The following is a 15,251-nucleotide window of genomic DNA, read 5'->3' on the forward strand; positions in this document are numbered from 1 at the left end:
TCTGGAAAATTTCACTAGCACTTTCCAATTTTATGCAACGCTATCACAGCAACATGATTTTCGTAGTCTCCTCATTCCATGCTGAAAACTGCTCGTATGTGCTTTCTCTGTCACGACGAAGTCACAATGATCCAGGGTGACAGTCAACACAAGAGTGGTTTATTACCCATAAAACTGGTTTACAGTATGCATCAATAGTTTGTAACAGTACTTATGGCAAGACTGGGTACAGTATGAAATCATTTTTAGGGCGTTAAAAAATACGCAATTAAACCCAATTTTAAATCAATAATTTAACAAATGTTCCAAATAATAATTTACATTTATACAACAAAATATCGTAAGAAACTAACGCAAGCTATAGTTATAGTTGTTGTTGTTGTTGTTCTCTTAATGGCCGCAATTTGGGATCATTTAACCCATTTTGCTTCTTGCTTCCCAATAAAGTTGAGAGAAATTTTTATTTTGTTGTGCTTCCTTGTTAAGTGCAGTGCATGTGAATAGGTGTTCTCTTCCCATAGATGAACCTGGTAAGTTGCATAAGGGGCATTCTTCAGTATTAAGGATTCTAATTTTGCAGAGATGTGCTACAAGGCAGTCATGACCGGTGTTTAATCTGAAGGTGGCAACAGCTTCTTGTCTTGGTTTTAAGCTATATGTTTTCCAAAGTTTGTTGATATCTGCCCATTTTTCCCTTGTGATTGTTGATCAATTTTATGGAGTACTTCTGCTTCTGGGATAAAGTTACTCGCGTCCATGACGTTCTTTAAGTCATATGTGTCCCCCTGGGTAGTGCAAAATGAGTAACATAAATGGCCATGCTTCTCAAAAAACTGCTCTTTTAAGAGCAAAACAGTCCAAGACTGCAGCTTGCAAAATACTCCAATGGAATGCTGGAGGATTATCAACATCAAAATATCAGACACAAGCTACAGTTGGACTGGATATTTAAACCCTAATAATATTTTTCAACTTCTGAAGATTGTGTAATATCTTTCTCAGAACAAAAATAAATTGCTATTGTTGCTGAACAAGTTGGAGTACTCTGGCAACACTGTTCAACACAAGAAGTTAATTTTACAGTACATACCACTTTCCCTAACTTACCATGTAATGCAGCTGCAAACGATGCATTCACATCAACGGAATTGGAGTCTAGTCCAAGGAAAGCTGCAGTACCAGTCTTGCTTTCCCCATCACTACTATAGTCAGGGAGCTCCAACTTCGGCTGTACAAACAATTTGATACATATTATTACACGTTAAGGGAGACAACGTCCATAAGATTGTGGTAATTAATATAAACCACTGTAAATTTTCATTCATTTTAACACTGCTTCTCACTGCAGAGGTCACAGTGATAATGATATACAGAGGGTTGTTTTCAATGTATGGAAACGAATTTTGAATGACATCATATGCTTCAGGAGCCACAAGACAACTGAACTGTGGTGAGAGGTGACAGACCAGTAGTGAGTGATTTCATAGTTGGAGTGCACGGTGTCTCACAGCAGCAATAGCCAAGAAAAAGAAGCCTTTTTTGGGAGGGGTACATTGCGACCCTTTCCAATGCCAAGTACAGTTTAATGAAAGTAAAAGAAGTCTGCAAAAAACGTGGTTTCGTTATTTCCAAGAAAGGCATCTTCTGTGTACCTAATAAGACTGGTAAAGCTTGGATGGGATTACTTGTATCATTTTGGGGGTGCTGTTTGTGGCAGGGGGTGGATTTGCTTGCTTTTTCCCCTCTGGAATTAATCCCATCTGAGCTTTGCCAGTCTTATTAGGTACACAGAAGGTGCCTTTCTTGGAAATAATGAAACCAAGGTTTTTGCAGACTTCTTTTATTTTCACTAAACTGTACTTCACATTGGATAGGGTCGTAATGCACCCCTCCCAAAAAAGGCTCGATTTTCTTGGTCATTCCTGCTGTGAGACACCGTGCACTCTGACTATGAAATCACTCACTACTGGTCTGTCACCTCTCACCACAGTTCAGCTGTCGTGTGACTCCTGACGCACATGACGTCATTCAAAATTTATTTCCAGAGATCAGAAACAACTTTGTATAAGAACGGTGGTATGGTAATGAAAACTGAAATGGTCGTCCATCAAGAATTCGGCTTTTTTAGACCTGTTTCGGCACCCATATTCTTACAAAATCTGCCATGCCACCATATATTGTTTACCAAACAATAATCTTACAGAATTTGTTGGAAAACGAACTCTGGCCTTGAACTACTTGAGTTACAATTAAGTCTACAACACAGGAGGTTGCAAAATAAACCTAAGGCTGCGGAGCTTGCCTACAGGCTCTCCTCTAAAAGAATAGAGAAAAAAAAAACAAGTCTATAACAGTAATGGAAGTTCTTTTGGAAAAATTTTCCTTGTCCTTCAAGAGAATTCCCTCTTCATGCTCGAATTTCTCCGAACTTAATATTAGAACAGGACTTGGAAGTTCCTTGTGATAAAGTTTGTTCGCTCGGTGGACATATAGGTCAGCATGCTTTAATGAAACCTTTGCCTCCCCTGACGGGATGCCTTCAAATTTATGGCTTTCAGAAGACACAGACGAAAGCATGTGTCACTCAAACCCAGCAAGAAGAGACCATTGCCAATATTCCTATTAGTCGTCCAACTGCTTCTTGCAATTATCGAGAGACATGAGTGTTTTCAAAGATGTGCAGACCATGTGAAGTTAATGTAAATAATGACGTTGTTGTAGATAATAAAGACAATTAAAATAAATTTGTGAATAATGAACAGTGTAAGTAGTGGTGTGAATAAAGTAAGACAAGTAATACAGGCATCTCTGTGGACAGTACAGCACCCAGCTCCTAGACGAAAATCTATCAGTACTTTAATAAATCAATCGAAGAAATGAGTTATTAGTGCTCATGATTACATAGTGAAAAACAAATTAGAGAAAGGATCCATATCAGAAACAGCAAAAAATCCTTAATTTATATTGAAATATAGTGGCCCAGAAAGTCCACAGAAGAAGAAACACTGTAAAATTTTATAAACTCGACAACATTAACTGTGATATTTATTCATTGTAAAATATATTACATATGTAGATCCTGATCACAAAATCGTGGCACCTTCTGTTTGTATAATATAGTATTTATTATTGTATGGGAAATAACTTTGTTTAATGATTGTTTCTGAAATATAAATTATTTCCTTTATTTGTCGTTATGGTATATTATTTTTATACAATATTTTGTTCCAGTATATTTACCGTTTCTGTAATTGATACATAAATATATAAGTTGGTGATATCAAACTATGCAAGTCTTTTATAATATGAAATATGTTTATGTTTAATTTTCCTGATTATATCAATATTTACCTCATCCAGCCATGTAATATAAATTATATCAGACTGTACTTAAAAAAATTTCAATATGAGATTTAATTAATCGAAATCATATAAATATTATAATGATGTATTTATAACCCTAACATACCTATCTCAGGTAAAATTGGAGTATAACAAATAAATATCAATATTATTTATCATTATGAACTATAAACTTGTGCGAACTTTCAAAGCATTTATTATTATTTCATTTAATGCCCAGACACTTGACACTAAGTCATTTGTCTAACTTTCAAACATCAATTATTGTATTGTACATAACTAAGAAAAATATTTATAAATTGCTAATAAGACAACCAAAGCATGTAGAATTATATTGTGTAATGAAACATATTGTATGATAAAGAAGTACAAAAAAAAAAGTAGGGATTCACAAAGGATAGCAAATTCAACTATTCTCTCCTAGTATGTGCAGTTGTTTCTTAATTCAACGTTCTAAGTTCTCACATCCTTACACTTAGTATGGGGCAGTAAATCTTTTTTTTTATATTCGCGAATCTGCTTCAGAAATCAACTTGCACAGTTTGAGGAAAGTTTCGACATGAGCTCATTAACAGTTCCATTCTTAGTCTAAAAGAAAATTAATTTCCATCAATTTCTTAAACCCAATTCCTAATGTATAGATGAAACATTATGACGTGAGAGTAATACAAAAAATTAACATAAAATCTAGGTGTTTCAATCACAAATCAAAGTTTCAGTGAATAAAAATAGTAACTGTAATAAAATTCAATTAAGGCAAAAAATAATTTTTAACAAAAGCTGACCTCCACAAGTTCTGTTGGATTGTCCTTCGATGACACCTCTAACTCTTGTCTGAGGTCAGAATGGGATGACGACGTGGAGGTCTGAGCACGCTGATGTGTAATGTCACCATCCTGCTGTAGGCACTGTCGTTTCGCTGGGTTTGGAGACGATCCTCCCCCAGGACTCATACTTAAACCGTCTTCATCCTCGTCAATTCCCACACATTCAGGGGAAGAGGCTATTTCCTCTGCAGCTGAACTTGAGTCAAGACCGATACCTGTCACTACCTCTGATGGAACATTTGTTTGTTGCTGTGGTTGAGGATGATGTGACTGCTGATGGTGTTGCTGCTGAAATATATGAAAGCAACAGAAATGCTGGAATACTAATACGAAGAGGCATGAAAATATCGCAATTGCAATAAACATGATAAAATAAAGGAGAGTACTTTTTGCTCCTTTTTTTCAGTTTTCTTAACACTTCATTATAATTGCAACTCTTTGAAGTCAGTTTTATTATAGCGAAGTAATGCTATAAATTGATATTACCTCAATAAATTGTATTTTCAGTGAAATATTATGTGGGATTATGAAAAATGCATAATCAGCTTTTAAATTTCATCTTGAATAAATGTTTCCGATCATGTTTCATTCTTCAGGACACAACCAGGAACTTAATTTTTGTGGACTGGCATATCGTGAACCACACATGCAAAATATTATCCTTACTTCCATCTGTTGCAAAGCAAGTGGACCAAAGAGTTTAACTCTGATACTCTCCGACATGTACATGGTTACTGTTCCCAGGTAGGGGTGAGGGGAGACACCAGCTGTTCGTAATATTTCGACTGTTATTTTTAAATCACAATAATTGCAGTCGCCATTGAATTTAAACACAAACATTCCACAGTATATGTCCTTATACTATGAACATTCATTCAGTCTTATAAGTTATAATGTTATAGCAAAATGGGTCATCTTGAATGTATAACTGTGCACTGCGATCGAATCCATAAAGAGACATAAATTTTATGTGACAGTACCATTTCAATGTAAGGTGTGTGTATTACTCGACTTCAGTGGGGAAAAAGTGACCTTAGAAAATCATATTAGAACTGTATAACATAGCTTTTGTTTCTCTGTGTCCTTTTTTTTTAGATAAACGTAATTGAAACTATAGTTATTTAACTAAACAACGTAAAATGTTACAATGGTACGTCCATTCCAAATACATATCTTATTTTCATTTACCACTCTCAAATACATAAAATAATAGAACAGGTTTTAGCCAATTTTCAAATAATTAATTCTAAAAAAAATGCTATCTTTTTATATTTTTGCTTTATATACAAAAAATTAATGCTATAATTTCACACTACTACTAATACGTATATAAGACTATTCATTCATTCACAGTGTTCTGCCCAAGGGCAGGTCTTTCACTGCAAACCCAGCATTCTCCAGTCTTTCCTTTTTTCTGCCTTTCTCTTAGCCTCTGCATATGATCCATATATATGCGACTATAACATTTTCAATTTATTCTACCTATTTTATATATTTATTTTATAATTCACATTTGCAATGCAACGAAACTTATATACTTGAGGATTTTGAAAAAAAAAAATATTGAGAAGCATATTCGGTCTAATGGGCCAATATTTAATCCAGTGAGACACTTGACATAATCACGAAATTTATGATTCACTAAAAGAACAAAATGTTGTGACTAAAATTAAAGCAAACAAATAAAATGGACTGGATATACTATATAGAGAGCAAATCAATGTATAATTCATCAAGCTGCAATTGAAATTCAGAAGGGAAACGACCCTGGGCCTAACATAAGTGCGATATTTGGACAATACTTACTTATGGCTTTTAGAGAATCCAAAGATTCATTGCCACCCTCATATAAGCCCGCCATCAGTCCCTATCCTAGCAAGATTAATCCAGTCTCTATCATCATATCCCACTTTCCTCAAATTCATTTTAATATCCTCCCATCTATGTCTCGGCCTCCCAAAAGGTCTTTTTCCCTCCGACCTCTTTGCTGTGGTCGTGCCAGAGGATCAGTCCCATTCTGAGGTTTATTATGGGGTTTCATAAAAAGCTGTTTTTTATGGTGATGGGTTGTTAGCCTTTGCTCAACCCCAAAGCTGAAGGACCACCTCTTATCAGCTGTCTGCGACTGCTTATTCAGAAGCTACACTCCATAACTGGAGACCGTCTCCTCTAACTGGAACCTGAGGACGCGTCATGCCGTGGTGTTAGGGACTAGTGTCATGCATTTCAGGCACTATGTTCAGTTCTAGTTTATCGAGCGTGACAAGAACCGAAGTCTACTTTGAAGAAGCGGATCTGGCCAACTCATTCGAACTTGCCCCTTCAAACTCGCTTGCCTCTCCTCTCCTACCCTCCTCTCTCAACCCTTGACGCTTTTAGCTGCGTAAGGATTTTAGAACAAATCTTGTAAGTTCTATATAGTTGCAGATAATTTTGTTACAAAATTATGATTAAACATTAACAGAAATACACATATAAATAAATCACAATATTTTTATGCTTGATAGTGTTTACTGTACGAGTGAACGACAGAATTACATTCTTCACATAAAATTCAAATAAACCACAGTTGCTCAGCAGCAGTAGATGTGTGACTATACAGATGATGGAAGTAGAATGACATGAACAGCATAATATAAAATAAATTTCATAATTCCATAGAAATAATAGTTTCATTTTCATGCTGCACATCATTATAACTTATAATATTGTGACAGAGCTGGGATACGATCTTACGACTGGCAGAAGGATTACAAGGTTGGCCGTGGTTCGGCGCAAGTGCGCGCGCATCTGCTTCCTGTGGCATGTGCTGTGGCGTAGAAAGGAGGGAGGAGAGGAGAGAGAGAGCGACCGCGGCAGAGAGGGGAGATATCCAGATTATTCGAGAATGCCATCCTGACATCCGTGGAAATCTCTAGCATCGTAGAAATTTCTCGTAACTATGGTTTAGTTATAAATACAACACGCAAGTGAACTTGAGTAGTAGTAGTAGTAGTGTTGTTATAGTCAGTGGACAACAAGCCAGCCAGTCTTGTGTAGCAGTGAAGCCAGCTTTGAGAACGAAGTTCGACTTGAGTTGTGTCCGTAACTGTGGAGCCAGAAGTCCTGAGTTTGAGTGCAGTGGACCGCAGTTGGGGGACCTGAGTTCGAAGTTCAGCGGATTGTCTCTGAAGGTCTGGGGTTCGAGATACTGTGAACTTGAGTGACTGAGCTAGAAGAGCTAGCCAAGGCAAACGAACTGTGAACTGAGAACTGACAGTTCTGTTTTGTAAATAGTGCTTTGTGAACATTAGTTAAGATTAACAGTTCATTGTTGTTCTCAATAATCCAAGTAAATTGTCATTGTCGTCTGTGGAGTGCAACGAATACTGTGTTACTGTGTGGAGTGGAAATCCCATTGTTGACGGGAGTAGAATTAAATTGTAGAGAGTGATTATTATTGTCGTAACAATAAAGTTACATTCTTGTTTTCAATAAAAGCTACAATATCCAAACTGTCTATAATTACAGTATTCATTTTCATACTACACATTATTTTAGCATAGAATATTCAACCTGTTAATAAATAAAATAGGTCTAAATTATTTCATACTACCTATTATTATCGTGCATGACAGGCATTATGCTCAGTTCATTTTGTCGAATATGGCGAAGTTCGACATTCACCAATGTTTCCTTTGCAGGAAGCGGCCTGTCAGGTTTGTTCCCCAATATTATGGAAAATATTTGCTTTCCTCCTCTCCCATCCCTTCATGTTTTAAACTGCTTAAGAATTTAAAGATGAAGCAATAAAATTATGGATAACACTTGTCATACTTTACTTCATAAGAGATCTTTATAAATATTATACCTAACTGTACACAAGATGTGCTTGACTAAATAGTGAAATATGAATTTCAAAGTAATTATGTCTATGAATCAATTAAAAATGCGATTATTTTATGTAACGCAATGAAATATTACTTACTCTTATATAGGCTTGTTTATGCCGTTGTGGAGCTTCTGTTAACCCCCTGATCTGTAATGACTCTGCCGTACGTAGGAAAGCTGACAGCTGTGCTTGTGCCACATTAACCTCACCTGCATACATGAACTCAACCAGTGCACGTAAATGATGAAATGCAACATCACGAAGGAACAAGATAGGATGTTTGCACGGATTGCTCTGAAAACATTTAATATACAACAATTCTAAGTAATTACACAAAACTGAAACCAAAAAATTTATAACTATACATTTTAATTTAAAATAATTAAAACATAATACAAGACATGTAATTGAATTGTTTTAAAACTCCCAATTTATCAGTGACAGCTTCCAAACAGGTTGGAGGTTTGTGTGACCATCAGTAGTTTTAAAGTATCTTCTGCCTTCATGTAGCATACCCTGGTGGATCCATTGCGGTCTCTTTTCAACGTTTTGTGACTTTTTCTAACAATTTTGCGAAATATACTAGATCAGCGTTTCTCAAACTATGGTCCGCAGACCACCTGTTCTGTCCTTGCGGTCTTCAAAAAGGACAGAAGAAAAAATAAAATTCAAATGAATTGTGTATCACACTATAGCTGAAAATCTGAGACTTTGGAAATTACAAATGACAATCGCCTTTCACTTTTTCTCCCAGTACTAATATTTTATGAAATTTCTTACCCTACCCGTCTACCCACTTCCCACTCTACTCTCAACAACAAAAGAGGGATTTAAAGCAGTATGAACGTGGTGTTTCTCGCCATCTTTTCCCTGCATACCTGGTGCCGAGACTGTAACCCAGCCAGAGAACACTCGAATTCATAACAGAGGATTAAAATACCGAACCTTTTCATGTATTGATGACTTTCTTAATAGTTTTGCCGACACTCAGTCTGCACATTGAAATGGACATGTACTGTACTTCGCACATCAATAATACAACGTGCCAAATTGCATCTTTACTTGTTGAAAATCGGACATGTTTCTGCATTAATTTTTTTTTTTTTTTTTTTTTTTTTTCCAGATGACGATATAAGAAATTTTAGACTCCGCCTATTTTAAAATCCGACAGTTACACTTGAGTGTTTCATCTCTAAGTGCTGTTTCAATTTTGCGGGTTTCATACACTCGTTTGAAAGCACTTCGTAACAAACGAGGTTTTGGTTGACTCTCATTGCCATACCAAGTAACTCTTGTCATATTTACGAAAGTATTTTTTCTTTGAATAGCTACCACTAGGACTAGGTATTTCTTTAATGGCACTATAATTAATATATTACTTCACACACAGCTTCTAAACTATTAGCACTGCCTAAATGCAGTGTATCATCATGTTCCTTTCTTTTCAAAGATCCGGATCAAAGCCAGTTTTCCATTATTTATAAGGGGCACTATTTAACAGAGACATGGACAACTACTAGCGTGTACCACATAAGAAGAATTTCAAACAACTAACTGCTAACAGGCAAGCGATGAATCAACAATGCACAGAATTTGTTATAAGTTACTTGTGATTGGCTACAAAAAATATAATTACAAAAGTATTATAATTAATTAATTCTATTTTAAAGTATAAGTATATTGGTATTAAAATATAGGCTTACTACAAAAATAATGAATTTGCTTTCGAAGGGAACAAAAGTAAGGTGGTCCGCGGAACTGTTCTGACTTAAAAAAAGTGGTCCCCATTTGAAAAAAGTTTGAGAAACACTGTACTAGATAATTCAATAAATAAATAAATAAATTAGAATGATTCAGTATGAATTAAAAAAATAAAACTCTCTCTTTTTCAATACATTCCCCTTGTACAAGTATGCATTAGTCTCATCAATTTACAAACTTTCTAATTTCTGCAGACAAGAAATATTTATTCTGCAGTCATACTTTTGTTTTCACTTGACTGTTAACATTGAATCTGATTCATCTGAGGGTGTCTTTTATGGGATCAAACAAGTGACAGTCTGACAGTAGTGGGGACATGGCAGATTCTCCCAGGCTACTTGTCCAATGGATTCGATAATGGAATGGGCATGGTAAAGACGAGTGTCATCCTGAAGTAGGCCCTTCCCTTTTTCGTATTCTACGATGTCTCTGCTGTGATGCTGGCTTTACTTTGGCTCTCAGCAAGTCGTGAACTCGTTATTCATATTCACAGTAAATTACCCCTTTAATATCCAAAACATTACTTCGCCTGCAGATGGTTGAGATTTAAACTTTTTCTTAACAGATGAGGATGGATGCCTTCACTTCATGTTCTACCTTCTGGATCCTGGCTCGAAATGAAGCATCTACATTTCATCACATACAATTTTTTCTGGAACTCATTTCCTTCAGCCAGACGATTTTTCAGAACACTGCATATCCTAAAAATATAATTTCTTTGTTCTCATCTCTAAGCTCTTTCTGGACCCATATTTAATCAGTTTTCTGGTAGTTCAAGCAGTATGAACAATTGAATGCATAATTTCCAAGTTTTCATGAAATTTTAACGCCATATCTATATTCCCAATCCATTTTATCAATTTCTCTGTATCTTAAAAAAAAAAAAAAAAGTGAATGCCGTGTTTACCTATTGAAGAATTACAGTAGGCCTAATTTAAATGTGACCACTTTTCTACTGTGATTACATCCTGGATCAATAATACACATCCTTTCAACAACAATGTTGACTGAGCAACTTACATTAAATCTAGTATTAAAAGAGAGCTACAATGTTTCCACCACAAAATATGTATATACTGTATCAAGGACCCAATTCAAAATTTAAAGTTTTGAAAAACCTGGATTTTAAAGCTTTGTGTTGCTGTGAAAAATCCAATTAACACATTAATTTGAAACTTATAGTATATAATATAAAACATCATTAACAAAATTTGGAGTAATTTCAACGATCTTTTTTTTTTTTTTTCACAGCAAAATAAAGCTTTAAAATGCAGTTTCTCAAAACTTTTAAATTTTGAGTTGTTTCCCTTTTGAACTGGGCCATCGATATATATTTTTTTACTAATGGCAGACACTTGACTTGAGTCATTCACGCAAGCATTCCAGTCTAGTGTAATGCAGCTACCAACAATGGAAATTTAATTATGTTTTTCTTGATTTCACGATGAAAGATACACAGCAAAGAGAACTGAAGTAAAATGAAATACAGGAATTATTAAACTGAAAAGGAATTGGATAAATGCAAAGCTAAATGTGGGAATATATTGATATGAAAATTTGAATGGTTGATCTTCAAGCAAATCATCTGCAGAAATAAGCAAAAAAAATGTATGCTCTGATTTGATGTATTCTCTGCAATATGAGAGACTAGCACTGTTAACCTTCATTCCATACAAGAAGATTCTGCATGTAAACAAGTACACGTATCTGAAGCCCATCATATTGGCTAATGGACAAAGATCCTCTTTATTGCACCTAGAACATGACATTAATTAGTTCCCTGTCTGAAAACACATTTGTGGAGTGTCGTTTCAAATCGTATTAAATGCAGAAAAACAAATTTTACAGGAAACGTAAAAAATGTTTAACGGCTAAGATAATGGAAAAATTTTAAATATCTTAATGTCATTTTTTAGGCATTGTGAAATGACACCAAATGTAATAAACACTGACACTGATTGTTTAATCTAATGCATGATATTGTCAATTGAAGTTTGCACTTAATACGTTTTGCACCGACACAGTGTATTTAATATGTTTTGAAGCGATTTTGTCACATAATACGATTTGCATCTATAAACCATGCTGAATTGTGCCCTGTCATTTGTCAGTTTTTTCTGTGGTTCTTACAGCAGCATACTACGTAGGACGATACATCAATAGTTTTTATTGCTTTCTGCTGAAAAATAATGATAAGGGACAGCGAGTTTCTTACCTGCAACCTTTCGAACGGAGCTGCCTAAAGAGACATACTTTGGATCGTGCGGCCACCCGGGTCGATCTCTAACTCACATTGAATATAAATTTTAAATAATTATGGCATCTACAGGGTGAGCACAAAGTTCCGTTACCCCCTTAAATATCTTAAATATCTCAAATATGCACACTATTGATGTAATTGTGGTCATAATTCAAACATACAAACAAAATAACCACTGTACACTAATTGTGTATACCTAAGTATCTAAAGAGTCAGATGTTCCCCATTATTCTCATGACACAAAATAACATGGAGTAATGGGACTTTTTGCCCACTCTGTATACTTTATTCCTCAATCCTTATATATCAGTATTTTATTAAGCTCTATAACAAAATTATGAAATATGGTGTGAACACTTGTATTAATTACTGCAATATCTAAGTAAGCTTTAATAACAAAACTACGAAATGTGTGAACACTTGTATTACAATATTACATATTTTTGTAAACTTTATAATAAAATTTAAAAAAATATGTTGTAAAGATTTGTATTAAAATACAGTATTACAATATTTAAGTAAGTAAGCTTTGTAACAAATTTATGAAATGTGGCGTGAACACTGGAAAATGTATTAGTCATTGCTTTAAATTGCTCACACAATTTCATTAACATTTTAAATTCTATCTATACGTGATTCTTCATGCAAACAATCAGATTCTTCATTCTCATTGTTTTAACTTTCACTAATCTGATTTGTATTAATAACAAAATCATACAATTTCACTGAATCAACCTCTTTCCAATTTTCTCCGAATGTACTATTGAGTAGATTTAGCAAATCAGATTTTTTGCCATTACTGATTGATCTTAAGGTGGTGACTTTCGGAGGTACTTTGACATGATCCATGAACATACCACGTTTCATCAGACTAGCACATGATTTAGATGGATAGTCATATCGATATGTAGGTTTCATTTTGAAAGTGACATTCACTTTCCCATTCTTCTCGCATTTCTTTAGCATTATTCTTTTCATTTCTTTTATGCCACTGAGGTTATGAAATTCATTAGCCAAGAGCTTGAAATCCCTGACATGCCAATCTGTGCCTAAATATTTTACTGTCCCCACTGTTTCATATATCGCCTTATACTCCTCAGGAGTAAGAATTTCATTCTTCTCACGCAAAACCTTTTCTAGTAGCCCAAAGGCTCTGTCAGCTGGTAGAAGAGAATGGCCTCTTACCGAAAAACTAACAGATTTTCAGAAACCTGAGGACGTGCTTTTCTTTGGAGCCAAAGACCAAGAACATGCACGAAATGCGTGCTATTTTGTCCACCACATTCATCGGTGAACAGCCTAATACATTTGGTGAACTGTCGAAATTAAATTCACTGATAAACGTAGTGACACAAGATGCCACTTCAATAGCGCCCGCCCAGCCTGTGCTTCATTTCATGTAAAGAAATTTGGCTTCTGTGAAGCTTTATGAGTTACACAGAGAGTATAGAAAGCTAATTGTCTTGAATAATATACTTCACCTATGCTGAGTTTCGAGAGCGGTTGCAGTTGCTGTAAGTCGAAACAAAATGACTGTGTCTCATTAGGTTCTGTTCTCATAAATTTATGGAACGTATTGGCACGAAGCTTATGTGCGCCTAAATCGACTAAGAGCCTAGACTTTTTCAGTGTATCATCGCAGTTTCTTATTTGGAACAGCATGTGTGCGCAATAACTGCATTCATCATTGGCCGGTGTACAAAATCCTATAGCCTATTGAATTCTGTCCGAGAAATATTTGGGAAAAAAAAGAAACAATCTTTTTACTCTTAAGTCGGGTGTTAACACTTTAATTGTACATTTTGAAGAGCTTTGTAATATTTAAGTCAGAAGCCAAATAAAGTCTCTGACTTTTACTTCTATTGTAATGTGATTCCCTTGCTCTTTCTTATAGTAGGTTATTTTACGACGCTCTATCAACATCTGAGGTTATTTAGCATATGAATGAAGTAAAGATGATAATGCCGGTGAAATGAGTCCGGGGTCCAGCACCGATAGTTATCCAACATTTGCTCATATAGGGTTGAGGGAAAACCCCGGAAAAAACCTCAACTAGGTAACTTGCCCCGAACAGGAATCAAACCCGGGCCACCTGGTTTCGCGGCCAGACGTGCTCACCGTTACTCCACAGGTGTGGACCACTTGCTCTTAATTTAGAGATAAATTACACTACTTCCCTCTTCTTAGCTACATATAGTGCTCTCTTTCGGGCACCACCACTCCTCTCTCTGATTCCCTTACTGCTCTTAATAGATTTTGCTATTGTACATACCTTGATAATCACAATGTTGTAAAACAGCGGGAAACTCAATAATGGCAGGAAGATACAACACGCTGGCCAATGCTGTCCATTTAAGATTTTAACTAATGGAAGTTGTACATAATACGATTTGATCCGACACATCATGGGAGTTGTACATAATACGATTTGATCCAACACATAATTTTCATCGTAGAAAAAAGGCGGGAAAGAATACGAATTGCTCCAATATGAGATCAGGGTCTTAAAGAATACCGTCTCAGCTATGCAAAATCGCTTCAAACTAAATTTCGACCGAGGATGTATTTAATACAATTTGAAACGACACTCCACATTTATGAAGACTTAATAGGAAATGTGCTGTTATTCCAAATATGAAAAGGAAATACAATATATGAAGTCCTTGGAAAAGTAATAAATGCTGTCAAGAAGAAATGTGATTTGTAGGTGGGGTCGAGCAGGAGGCATGATAAGATGACAACCAGATTGTGTAATTTATATATGACTGTGTCGCCACTCACAATATAACTTAAACACAGAAATGGGAACAGTGGTCAATCAGTTAGTTTCTGTATGCTCTTAGTTCTGTATACAGAATCAGTGCTGTGTGACATTGCAACATACGTGATAGTGTAGGCTGGTAGTTCACAGCTCAAACATCACAAAAGGAAACTCTTTAGAAGCAGTGACAAACAAATTGTTTTATGTTTTTGAGGTACTGTCACAGAAAAACCCAACATTACCTGGAAGACAAGTTGAAAAGCTGATAGCTGAACTCACAGAAGTGGATGTCAGTAGTGTTGGAATGATTCTGAGAGAATTTCGAACAACTGGAACTGTTCGTACACCCAGAAGAAACGGAATGTGGAAAACCATGTAATCAATGTGTGTGACAAATTTGTTAAAAGT

At 35.4% G+C, this 15,251-nt stretch overlaps 1 protein-coding gene across 6 annotated transcripts in view; it reads right to left on the reverse strand.

Moving 5' to 3' along the window:
- LOC138704784 (protein abrupt-like) overlaps positions 1 to 15,251 on the reverse strand; it is a 303,539-nt gene that overhangs the window by 275,626 nt on the left and 12,662 nt on the right. For 5 of the 6 annotated variants that reach the window (XM_069833028.1, XM_069833029.1, XM_069833031.1 and 2 more), the window contains exons 3-5: positions 8,158 to 8,355; positions 4,149 to 4,478; positions 1,108 to 1,228 (exon numbers count right to left, since the gene is read on the reverse strand). In XM_069833028.1, coding sequence (XP_069689129.1) covers positions 1,108 to 1,228; positions 4,149 to 4,478; positions 8,158 to 8,355 — 649 coding nt within the window. The remainder of the gene's footprint in view (positions 1 to 1,107; positions 1,229 to 4,148; positions 4,479 to 8,157; positions 8,356 to 15,251) is intronic. The other variant, XM_069833026.1, reaches the window with a different exon arrangement.

This window comes from Periplaneta americana, chromosome 8, assembly GCF_040183065.1.
Source record: "Periplaneta americana isolate PAMFEO1 chromosome 8, P.americana_PAMFEO1_priV1, whole genome shotgun sequence".
In the NCBI taxonomy this organism is placed as follows: domain Eukaryota; kingdom Metazoa; phylum Arthropoda; class Insecta; order Blattodea; family Blattidae; genus Periplaneta; species Periplaneta americana.